Raw genomic sequence first — 12,224 nt, 5'->3', positions numbered from 1 at the left:
GCTTCAGGCGGTCTCCCCAGCAGATCAGCTCTCCCCTAAGCAGCACAGCTTCAGGCGGTCTCCCCAGCAGATCAGCTCTCCCCTAAGCAGCACAGCTTCAGGCGGTCTCCCCAGCAGATCAGCTTTCCCTCAGCAGCACAGCTTCAGGCTGTCTCCCCAGCAGATCAGCTCTCCCCTAAGCAGCACAGCTTCAGGCGGTCTCCCCAGCAGATCAGCTCTCCCCTCAGCAGCACAGCTTCAGGCTGTCTCCCCAGCAGATCAGCTTTCCCTCAGCAGCACAGCTTCAGGCCGTCTCCCCAGCAAGATCAGCTCTCCCCTCAGGTACAAGGTAGAGCCAGACAGGGATGAAATAGAAGAGTTAGAAATATCAATGATATCTAAAACGAAAAAGATTCACATTTCTCAGGGAAAGGTCAATCTTTACCACCCCCTTTTGGTATAGACTGGATATGACAATTACAGGCCGAAACTAGACCACAATTACAACAGCACTAGCAGCTGACCTGTAACCTAATACTACTGAACTATCAGCTGACCTGTAACCTAATACTACTGAACTATCAGCTGACCTGGCTCTGCAAAGTTAGTCAGGGGGGTCATCTGACATCACCCAGCCGTTGTGGGCCAGGAAGTGTCTGTCTGGCTCATCAAATGCATTTCCTGGTCAAATGCCAAGTTGTCCTCTGGTGAAATATCTCCACACCACTGGATGTTTCCCGGTGATAGGTCCCAATTTAGGCTGGTGGTCCGCAAGGTGTTTATAAACTACATTTCCCACGATGCAGTTCTAGCGCTCAACATTAAGCTCCTCAACCAGTTACAAAACTCCAGGGCAGATGAGGGCGCAATACTGTAAGACAAGCACAGGAGTGACAATCATTTGTAGCTCCAACACTAGTGACAAGGTAAAACCCAGCGCAAGATTATTGGGATCATTTTATTCAAGGTATTCCCGCTCCTCTAAAGTGGGTCTAAAGCGCCCTTCTCGGACATAAAGATCGAAATTGTGCTATAGAAGTAAGCATACAATATAAGAACGGCGATTCAACATAGCAATCACTCTGTATGAGCGGGTCTATTGCAATAATGGAGTATCCTAAAACAGTCATGATTTGTGGCCACAGATGGTTTGTTTACATTTCTACTGTTGAGGCTAGAGGGAGTCGATTTAGGCTTACAGCTCCATCTAGCAGTCGCGTCGGGGACAACAGTTGACAACTATAGCATTAGCTTAACCCTAACCCTTTTCCTAACCTGCTATGTTAATTCACCTAAACCGCTGTGTTAATATCCTAATCTAATGTGGTGACAAATCGCACCCCTAACCTCACAATCGTGTGATTCGCAAACATTCAATGAAATACTTCAGTATAGTCGCTCTCACCAAATCTGACTTTCAATCGTTGACATCCCAAGAATATATTCGCAATAGCCCTGGGAACGAGGTTAGATGGTTCCTCACCCTGAAAGTAATCTATGGGCCAGGAGAAACTAATCCATGGTTGACATGAGTCTAAATCACATCCCTATTAATGCAGGTGAAACAAACTGACCTGAGGTGGATGTAGGCCTAGAGGAGCATGGTTGTTGGGCTCTCCCCGGCTGAGCTGGGTGTTTCCTTTCAATGTGGGTTAAAATAAACGTATACATTTTATTGGGAAACATTGAATAAGTAGGCCTTGTGATTTCTAAAAACATGCACACTCGTTTGTCCAAAATAAAATACAGGTAGTTGACAGACAACATGGACATCTTTGAAGGTCCTCCACAGCTTTAGCCAGTTGTTGGAATTGGAGACGTCCATAACACAGCAGAGACGACCCAAGAAACCATTCTCGTAACATGTTTCTGCTGTGCAATGGAGGTATCACTGCAGAAAGAGGCCAAGACAGAAACTATTCAGAGAAGTGACAGGTTAGCATGCCTGAAGGGCTATAGTCACCTCCAAGTGTACAATTTAACGAATGACAAGAATAAAATAGCCAACACAAGGGCTTTACAATGTACAAGTTTATTTTTAATGAACTCTTCAGTGGTTGGTAGTCACAGCACAGCTCGCATGTATGAAGCCACATGCCTATTTTACAAGATGGGAAATTTAAAAAGGAAAAACAGCAATGTAAACCAAAAGAGGAGATGTCCAACAGTCCAACTACAGCAACGTTTTCTTAAAAAGGCCACTGAAATGCATAAAATGTGTTTGATGCATGGACTTTATTTGATGGTGGCTGACATCAAATACTCCTCGCATGGCATTGACAGTGCATGTAGACATTGTAAAAAGGACTGGGTTAGCAATACCTAAGATCTTTTAGTGACAACACCTTGGCTAATACTACAGCTTAAAAAACAACTGAAAAGAAAATGAACAGCACTCATCCAAAGATACTGAATACAATGTGTGAAATGTAGTGAAGCAATTATATTATTCGTATCTCACAATTACCGTGAACACTTAAAACTGGAAAGAAAAAGCACTGAACACTGCCAGCCCTTCCCTTTAAGAGAGAGGCCCAGTTGTAATCCAATGTCTTTAGACTATAAATGAAGAAAATAGTTAAAAACACACTTTTTTTGTCCTCTGGAGTTTGTATATTTTTAATAGTAACAGACGGGAACCATAAATGCATGCCATGTGCTGGTCTCAAACGATACATACAGGTATATACAGCATCACTCAGTACCTGCTAAAACGAAGTGAGAAATACAGAGTATAAACCAACGCCTACACTACAACCTTAAAGAAAAGAGGGGGGTTGAGCGATGGAAAGATGGAGGAGTGAAAATCCTACTAGTGATGGACTCATCATTAAAGCATTTTTATTAGAAATAAATGCATATTGCACATACAGTGAAAGCTTAAATTCCACCAAGTCCACCTGTTCTGTAAAGCGATAATTCCATTTACCTCAGAGGGAGACACACAAAGGTACAGAAATGGAAAGGGGGTGAGTGGCGTGGATAGAGGTGTGTGCGTGTGTGGTGTGTCGGGGAGGGGTTGCGTGTACTAAGACGAGGTACGACTGGGAAGTCTTCTGCTGTGAGGCAGCGCCTCCAAAAACGGGGAGGACTTCTTCTGGGGGGTCAGAAAGAACAGGACAACAACACATCGCACAACCCTTGTATGTAGGTCGAGGAACAAACAGGAAATGAAAACAAAAAGATCAAATAAAGGTTTGTGGCACGAATAAAATCAGGTGTGAAATAACTGTTCTTCTGTGACAGCCGAGAGATCGATACAAGTGTTTTATGTACAACTAAGGCTTATTGGTTAAATAGTTGAGGCTTCCCCGCCCGCAAACACTTTTACATGCCGTTCACAACCCTATCCTCTGCTAATGTAAACTCAGTGGTTCCATCTGGAGAGCAGCCACAGGTTGAAGTGGAGAATAACCTAATGGAGAGAGGGAGGACAAGGAGGACATGGAGGACGCTGTGGTGGTGGTGGGAGAGGAGCGAGGCATAGAAGAGCTGAGAAGGAGTCTTGTTGCGGATGTCTCTTGCAATTAATACCTAAAAGTTGCAATTCCATTAGTCACTGCCTTGGAGGAGTGGGCGGGCGCAGGAGGGGGGGGGGGTTGTTCTACTTGGAAAGCTTGCTAATGACTCGAATAAGAGCTCCGTTCTCGTCCTTTAGTCTCTGGTTGTCTGATTTCAAGTCTGGTAGCGTCTGGAAGAGAACAAAAAAAAGAGGGGGAAACGGGCTTAGAGACACGTCACCATAGAGACACGTTGAGGTTTACCAGTCAGCCCAGTTCCAGAAACTGTTAATTGCAGTGTGTGTCATCAGCATCTTTGACAAGCCAGTCTAAACCTCTTTTTTCCCCATTGTCTTTATATTCTTTGCCGAGAATGGAGCAAGCACACCCCAGTCCAAAGTTTCTGCTAAATAGCCATGCAGAACAGGCGGCTCCACTGGCAGCCAGGAATACAACACACTCGTCAAATACACAACATAAATCCTGGCAGCACAAACAGTGCACCTTTGTTTGAAGCATACAGGACTAAAAAAAATCTGCATGAGCGACAACTCAAACTGTTGCAGCATCAAATAATGCCTCTGCAATCGTTCAGTTTTTCTATTTGTCTTTGAGGTAGACTTATCAAATGTAAAGCTAACGCCATCTCGCAGTCAGTACCCACCCAATACCCATTTCTGCCCTGAACCAAATTTCCAAACTAACTGCTATATGAAAAATGGCATTACTACATCTCTGCCTTAATACAATGCCAGTAGTTATGTTATTCACCAACATAACTACACCACTGCCTGTCATCTTGGTCACAGTTTGTGAGTTTAGTCTGAAATAGAAACTTTGACTAGTCATCAGTGTGGTGCCAAAGTGTTGTGGATTAAGTGGGTAATATTACGAGAGAACTACGAAATACTACCCAGTTTGTTTGACAAATGAAAACATAACTAATCACAATGAGTCAGATTTTCATTGCCAAATATAATTCCCTCAATATCAATTAAATCCATACTGGGCTAAGCAGATTCATGAAGCCATTCAGTCCAGCATTGCCTGGGGCAGTGCAACCATAGCGGATTGCCCAGTCCCTCTTGAAACACTTCAGCATTCACATAGGAAACAACTGAACATCCAGGTAGATCAAGAGCAAAACGTAAAACTGTTCACCGCAAAACTATAAAGGCATTATATTACAGATGACAATCAACCAACCGGAGCTTCTTATGGCATGTAATGGAAATTGAAATCATGAGCAAGAGACAAATTAATATGTCTAGGTCACTGGGAAATTAAATAAGACCAAGTGGAAATCTGCAGTATTGGGGTAACCCAGTCTCAAATCTGGGTTGATGTCATCTATAAAGACTCAATTGAAATGGGGGTGGGACTGGAGAAAGACACTGAGGGGAAAGGAAATGTGTCCGTCCTCCATAAAAAAAAAACATGTCCGCCATTTGACGCTAAAAGGAAGCCATGTCATGCAAAGCCAGAAACCATCCGAATGAAACAGAGGCACTCCCTGATAAAGACTTCAAGACTGCACACTGGGGGGAAAAGAACAAAATGGGGCACTCTCCTTTACAGTATATCAAATTATCTAGTAAAATCAATTGAATAAAGACCTAATCATGTAGTCCAATATTTATACTTCAGGTGCTACACTAACAATAAAGTAGTATATTTGCTTATTTGAAAATTAACACCTGAATTGATACTTACCTGACTGAAAATAACATTTAACTATACTGTGAACTATAGGTACTGCAAATGGAAAGTGCCCAGTCAAAACACACTCCCCAATATGAAAACCAGAGATGACAAGGGAGGTAGGGGGAGGAGATAACCTTGTTGTTGGGCGGCTGGGGACCTGCCTGTCTATGGGTGAGGTCGGAGCACGAATGGAGCATGAGAAGGGAGGGTGAGGGGGTGAGGAGGAGCGGTTGGGCAGGGCTACAGGTCCACGGAGGGGGGCAGCTGGCTACAGGCTGACTGGGAGAGCTTGACCACCACGCGGGCAAGGGCCCTGTTCTCTGCCTGCAGCCGCTCCTTGACCTGACGCAGGGCCTGAACCTGCTTTACCTCTGGGAGGTTCTGCAGGAAAACCACAACACAGGGAGAGAGAGGGGGAGAGCGAGAGAGTCAAACCAGCAGAGGGCAGAGCAAAGGGGGAGATGGGAGAGTGTACCAGAAGGGAGAGAAAGAATGGAAGACAAGGGGGGCCAATACAAATTATAGAAAGGATAAGAAGGGGCAAAGACAAAACAGAAAAAGGAGATTTTCCTAACAATGAGACAGAGTTTGGAACTGGAGGAATGACAAGTGCTTTCCAAGCAGGCTGGCATGTAGTAGAGACGCCAATCTACAGTAGCAGAGTAGAATAGAGAGCAAGAGGAAGACCGATATGGTCGCTGGGCTGCCTATGACCTAGAAATAGTCACTACATTATGGCAGTGGTGGGAAGAAGGAAAACACTTGTTTATTTTGTTGCCCTGTTTCTGAGAACATCCAATCTCCTGAGTTAGAAGGGTTACGTCAACATAGAGCATCCCAAAATGTGGCAATACTGAACACGCACGCGCGCACACACACACATAGGATACACTGGGGGCTCAAATCAAACACTGGGGAGTGTAGTGACAACAGCACTATGCTGACTGTCAGTTAGCATTGTAGATGTATAACGTAACAATCCTATAATTCACAGCACCAGAGAGTTTATCAAATGGGACATTGAATTGCCTCCAGCCCTCCTCACATTGGTCCACACTAGTGGTGCAGCTAAAGTATACAGTATGTTTAACATTGGAATATTGACTGCTGTTCCTGATCTTAAAGGGGCAATATGCAATTATGTCACTCAAAAACTTCTGGTGCCCTACACAAAAATAGGGCCTTACACCCAACAACATACATCGAGGGCCCAGTCACATAAGACAGTACCTTGAGTTCCTCCTCCATCTCAGAGATCTTCCTTTCTAGAGCTCTTCTTTCCTGCAGGGAGGGGGGGACAAACGGATGTTAACCCCGGGTTTACAGAAGAGGGAGACGGGCATAGAAAACACCACACAAGACAACCACCGCATACAGGCTCCCACAAACTGCTTCAGTTATGTTACCTCACACCTCGGCTCCGCAGCTCGGCTGTTACAGCCTCGAGTGACTCTGGCTCTGATAGCAGTGTTCATTTCATCAACAATATTTTTCCTGACTAAAACTATGACGATAACGAGACGAGATTCCATGGGGGGGGATAACCATCACCAATTACTTTAATTTTAGTCAACGAAAATGTGACACTAATGGACATTTAATTTGGCATGACATGCGGACCACAGCGCTAAAGCCGCAACATTCGACAGTCAAGTGTCACCTGGCTTCGCATCAGTTCAAAAGATTGACGAGTGACTGAAGTGACGGCCTGGAGCCGTGTGGGAGAGCTGGGTAGATCAACGCAAATCAGCTGCAGACCACAGAACATGAAGGATGCCAATTCTGCCAATGAGAGGACTGCATGAAATATTCTGAAGCATACGTGTTTAGGATTGGACATGTTTGTAGAATTGACATCTTTCAGTGGCACGGTCTGATTGAGCTGATCCACCCAGCTCTCCTCCCACAGCTACCCAGGCCACTTCAATCACAAGTCAATCTTTTTTAACCGATGCGAAGCCAGGTGCCAGGACACTTTACTGTTCTAGTTGAGCTTAGTTACAAGTCATGTTTACTCACTTTCATGTTGGCTATTTTTGCTTTGATCACATCAGAACCTCCATTTTCCCCTTTGCGCTATTATTCATCTGTGTTGCCGCTCACGCACAGCGATGCGCGAACGCAAGTGGTTCCATTTTTCCTATGGGACAAACGAATGCTATTTGTTGAATATTAGGAGTATGGTAATACTTTAACATTTCTGGAAAGCTTAAATTCTCCCCTTTTCAAGGGACCACTTATTTACCCCCCTTTACGGTTATGATGGGGGAGAAAATCAGTCGGAAATTTTAACTGTAGCAAAGGCTTCATAGCCTATATGGTTAATTGTGCCTGGCATTAGTTACAATCTGCCACAATTAATGTCAGAGGTAGCCTACATATTCATTGGCTAAAATGTGACTAAGCCTAAATAAGGTATTTTAGACTAAATCTAAATTGACACTGTCTGATAGTAAAACCTAGCTGCAGTTATATCCAATAAAGTGACTGTGGAGATGAGGTGTGAACGTCAGATAACAGATGCAGGTTGAGGAGCTTCATGAAGAGAGACAGAGGCGAGAGGAAAGTGGGTGAGGTGCACTCGCATGATTGTGAAGCATCAAAAAGACCTAACATGTCTAGTGCTGCATGTCCCATCTTCTCCTGATGTGGTTATCTAAAACATGACAAGTTCATGAAATGACTCATGGGTAATGTCAGCCATACTGGCGGGGCCAATACAGCTAAAATAAAAGAAGCAGTTGGCTTCGCTTACAAAGGCAGACCCAAGCTGTGAAGGTTGAGGTATGCAGACTTTAGGGAACGCCAGGGGAAGGAGATCAAGGGAAGGTCATCTAAAATCCGGTGACAACATGGACTTTAATAAGCAAACTAAAGCAATAGATTAGGGTATGAGTAAATCATTCATGGAAGATGGTTGGAGATCAGGATAAACTTTTTTTCTTGGCCACCATGCGAACTACATGTGCCCGTTGTCGTTAAGGTGATGTTTGTGTCAGTCGTTAAGGTGATGTTTCTATTGGGTCAATTTCACACCATATGTATTGAATTCAAAATGAAATATATCATGAACATGAAAAATAGTTGAGGATGTAAACATGTTTGAGGACGGGTGAAATAATAGATTTTGACATCTAAAACCAAACAACTATAATTGTAAACAAAAATACATTAAAAGCAAAACCCCAAAACTTGTAAGCAAATCATTTTAAAGCGAGAGCAAAACTTAATGACAAAGTATTTTTTTTAAATATTTCCAAACTAATACAAATAGTTTTCGGTTAAACTTTCCCAGCAACCAATCTTATTGACTAGATTTTGACTAGATTTTGCCTACGGTCTTGCCTGCATGTCCTACCCTTTGGTTATGCTACTCATATCTTGGCTTTCACTGCCAGTCTTTTCAAATGCAAGTTATGCATTATTTTTCTGTGAAAGGCAGGGTTTAGGGAGGCGTAGAGAAGTCTCCATTGGTCCACTAGTTTTGGAGTGACGGTTCGTCTTACCCCAATCAATGAACATGATACAGGCTTTTTCCCCCTATTGCCTACTTAAGTAGACAGTCTGATGTCCTCGTTTTAGGGTTTTAGCTAACGTACTTCAAACTGGCAGTCACGGGTCAATAATGTACAGATATTAGAAGCATGTCTATCTAATACATTTAATGGCAAACCATCTGTCAGACAAAGTTCAGTGCAGGTGTTGGCAAATGGTTCGCCATTCACCTGTGCCGAACGTTGTGCAACAGGTAATTCATGTTTACCTAAGCAGTTAGATAAAATATTTTTTGCTCTCGCTTTAAAATTATTTTCTTACAAGTTTCGGGGTTTTGCTTTTGATGCATTATTCGTGTTTACAATTCTACAGCCATGGCCAAAAGTTGAGAATGACACAAATATGAATTTAAGTCTGCTCCCTCAGTTTGTATGTTGGAAATTTGCATATACTCCAGAATGTTATGAAGAGTGATCAGATGAATTGCAAAGTCCATCTTTGCCATGCAAATGAACTGAATCCCCCAAAAACATTTCCACTGCATTTCAGCCCTGCCACAAAAGGACCAGCTGACATCATGTAAGTGATTCTCGTTAACACAGGTGTGAGTGTTGATGAGGACAAGGCTGGAGATCACTCTGTCATGCTGATTGAGGTCAAATAACAGACAGGAAGCTTCAAACGGAGGGTGGTGCTAGGAATCATTGTTCTTCCTCTGTCAATCATGGTTACCTTTTTGATTTGCACAAAAAGGGCTTCACAGGAAAGGATATTGCTGCCAGTAAGATTGCACCTAAACCATTTATTGGATAATCAAGAACTTCAAGGAGAGCAGTTCAATTGTTGTGATGAAGGCTTCAGGGCACCCAAGAAAGTCCAGCAAGCACAAGGACCATATCCTAAAGTTGATTCATCTGCGGGATCAGGGCACCACCAGTACAAAGCTTGCTCAGGAATGGCAGCAGGCAGGTGTGAGTGAGTCTTCACACAGTGAGGCAAAGACTTTTGTAGGATGGCCTGGTGTCAAGAAGGGCAGCAAAGAAGCCATGAAACACATCAGGGACAGACTGATATTCTGCAAAAGGTACAGGGATTGGACTGCTGAGGACTGGGGTAAAGTCATTTTCTCTGATGAATCCCCTTTACATCTGGAAAAAAGCTTGTCCAGAGAAGGTGAGAGCTACCACCAGTCCTAAGTCATGCGAGTAAAGAATCCTGAGACCATTCATGAGTGGGGTTGCTTCTCAGCCAAGGGAGTGGGCTCACTCACAATTTTGCCTAAGAACACAGCCATGAATAAAGAATAAACCCAAGAACTCCACATCCTCCGAGAGCAACTTCTCCCAACCATCCAGGAACAGTTTGGTGATGAATAATGCCTTTTCCAGCATGATTGAGCACCTTGCCATAAGGCAAAAGTGATAACTAAGTGGCTCGGGGAACAAAACATCGATATTTTGGGTCCATGGCCAGCAAACTCCCCAGACCTTAATCCCATTGTGAACTTGGTCAATCCTCAAGAGGCGGGTGGGACAAACAAAAAACGCACACATTGACAAACTCCAAGCATTGATTACGCAAGAATGGGCCGGCATCAATCAGGATGTGGCCCAGAAGTTAATTGACAGCATGCCAGGGTAGATTGCCGAGGTCTTGAAAAAAGGTCAACACTGCAAATATTGACTCTTTACATCAAATACATGTAATTGTCAATAAAAAAACTTGGATAATTATGAAATGCTTATAAGTATACTTCTCAAAACTTGGACACAACTGTATATATTTTGCCTTCAATTGTTTGGTTTTTGATTTCAACATCCATTATTACACCAGTCATCCAAAATATGTTTACATTCAACTTTATTTTTCATGTTCATGTTTTATTTTAATTTGAATTCAATAAATATGGCGTGAAATTGACCCCATTCATTTGTGTCAGTCGTTACGGTGATGTGAGTGAACACTTTCCAAAAAGAATGGCAAAAAGCACATGCGTAAGATAACACATTTACATTGAAACAATCCATCATGTATATTCGCTATCACACACACACTCGTCAAAAAGAACAACCATGGAGAAAAAGTGACCACACAGACACTGGCTAAAAATGTACAAAAACACGTGAGAGAAGGTAGGTAGCTCGTGCTTGGGTGGCGTTGCACGCCCCCCAGCCAAATATACAGGCATGGTGAGCCAGCCAGCAGGAGAGGCAGTAGACTGGAGAAAGTAGTCAGGTTTATAAGACCATACCACCCAGCTGAAATTGGGGCCTGCTTGTAACCTTCAGACATAAACCAGTTGGCATTGATTACCACGCTTTTAACCACTACCAATTCAGTTCAAACCAATAATAATACATTTTATTTTTAAGTGCCTTTCATTCATACAACTCATTTTTGTAAGTTAATAATTTTACCAAACAAATGAAGTTAAAAACATTAACACATAAAACACTTAATAAATCAGTACCCTTTTCTCCATCTCAAGCTGCGACCGGTCAGCAAAGCGCTCCTGCCTCTGTAATACAAGCAACGTCGATAACCCACAGTTAGCGTGGAAGTCCTATTTATTCACAATGAGTGATCCTAATGCTACATGCTAATTTCCCAACTGTACAGTGCAGCCTGGCCACAGTGCCTCACCTGTGTGGCCTTCTCCAGCTGTAGCTTCAAGTCATTCAGCTGCAGGTCTGTGTCACGTAACTGGGACTTCAGCTTCTCATTCTCAGCTAGGATCTGCTCATAAAGCTGAGAGGGAAAAACAGTCTGAAAAAAGTAACTTCACAGGGAAAATGTGTCTATTTCTATGGTGTTGTCATTGAGTCTGGTGTGATTTTAACTAAGGTAGAAGGTGAGTGTCTGGGAGCTCCAGTACCTTCTTGTAGTCAGTGCTATCGTCTCGGTCCAGCCTGCTTGAGAATGACCTGCGACCCTCGCAACGGCTACCCAGGTGGTCATAGCGGTCAGAAGAGGAAGTGCTGCTCTCATTCCTGAACAGAATAAAAACATGGACACTTAGCTCTACAGCATCTTATTGACCATGTCTAATATTTACATAGCCATATACCAGTTTGTCAACAATTTATTTGGTCCAAAGTTGCACAAGCCCTCCAAGTAAATAGACAGGAATGATGCATTCCCAAATGGCACCCTATTCTCTACATAGGGCTCTGGTCAAAATTAGTACACAACAGGTGCCCTATGGGCCCTGGTCAAAAGTTGTGCACTATATAGGGAATAGTGTGCCATTTGGATAGACCTGAAGAATATACTGAATTTGGCACGTACCTGGACAGTCGGTCGCTCTGTGAAAAGAAAAACAGCAGTGATTTAATGTCTTTCCCCGATGTTAATACAAGCAAATCCACATGACCGATTCAAAGCAGTTTTCCTGTTGTCTAGACGAGCTCAGTATGTGGAATATAGATGATCAATTAGAGTGCATTTGAGAGTTTTGTTGTTCTGCTGGGGAATGTTGAGCATCACAATGAAAACAGGATCTTTAAGGTGCATTCTATTCTCCGAACACATCTTTTTGTAAATACT

General features: G+C 43.1%; 1 protein-coding gene across 14 annotated transcripts in view; it reads right to left on the bottom strand.

The window, feature by feature from the left end:
* Nucleotides 1-1,995: 1,995 nt before the first annotated feature.
* The window catches only part of LOC118392497 (protein phosphatase 1 regulatory subunit 12A-like), a 60,182-nt gene continuing 49,953 nt past the window's right edge, over nucleotides 1,996-12,224 (bottom strand). For 7 of the 14 annotated variants that reach the window (XM_052460395.1, XM_052460397.1, XM_052460398.1 and 4 more), the window contains 6 exons: nucleotides 11,967-11,983; nucleotides 11,554-11,668; nucleotides 11,322-11,426; nucleotides 11,149-11,196; nucleotides 6,414-6,464; nucleotides 3,683-5,564 (listed from right to left, as the gene is read on the bottom strand). In XM_052460395.1, the coding sequence (XP_052316355.1) occupies nucleotides 5,424-5,564; nucleotides 6,414-6,464; nucleotides 11,149-11,196; nucleotides 11,322-11,426; nucleotides 11,554-11,668; nucleotides 11,967-11,983 (477 nt within the window). In that variant the 3' untranslated portion in view covers nucleotides 3,683-5,423. The other 7 variants (XM_052460399.1, XM_052460406.1, XM_052460405.1 and 4 more) reach the window with 4 other exon arrangements.

This window comes from Oncorhynchus keta, chromosome 13 (assembly GCF_023373465.1).
Source record: "Oncorhynchus keta strain PuntledgeMale-10-30-2019 chromosome 13, Oket_V2, whole genome shotgun sequence".
Lineage (NCBI taxonomy): Eukaryota > Metazoa > Chordata > Actinopteri > Salmoniformes > Salmonidae > Oncorhynchus > Oncorhynchus keta.
The sequence above is the reverse complement of the archived record's forward strand: the minus strand, read 5'-3'. Positions and strand labels throughout refer to the sequence as shown.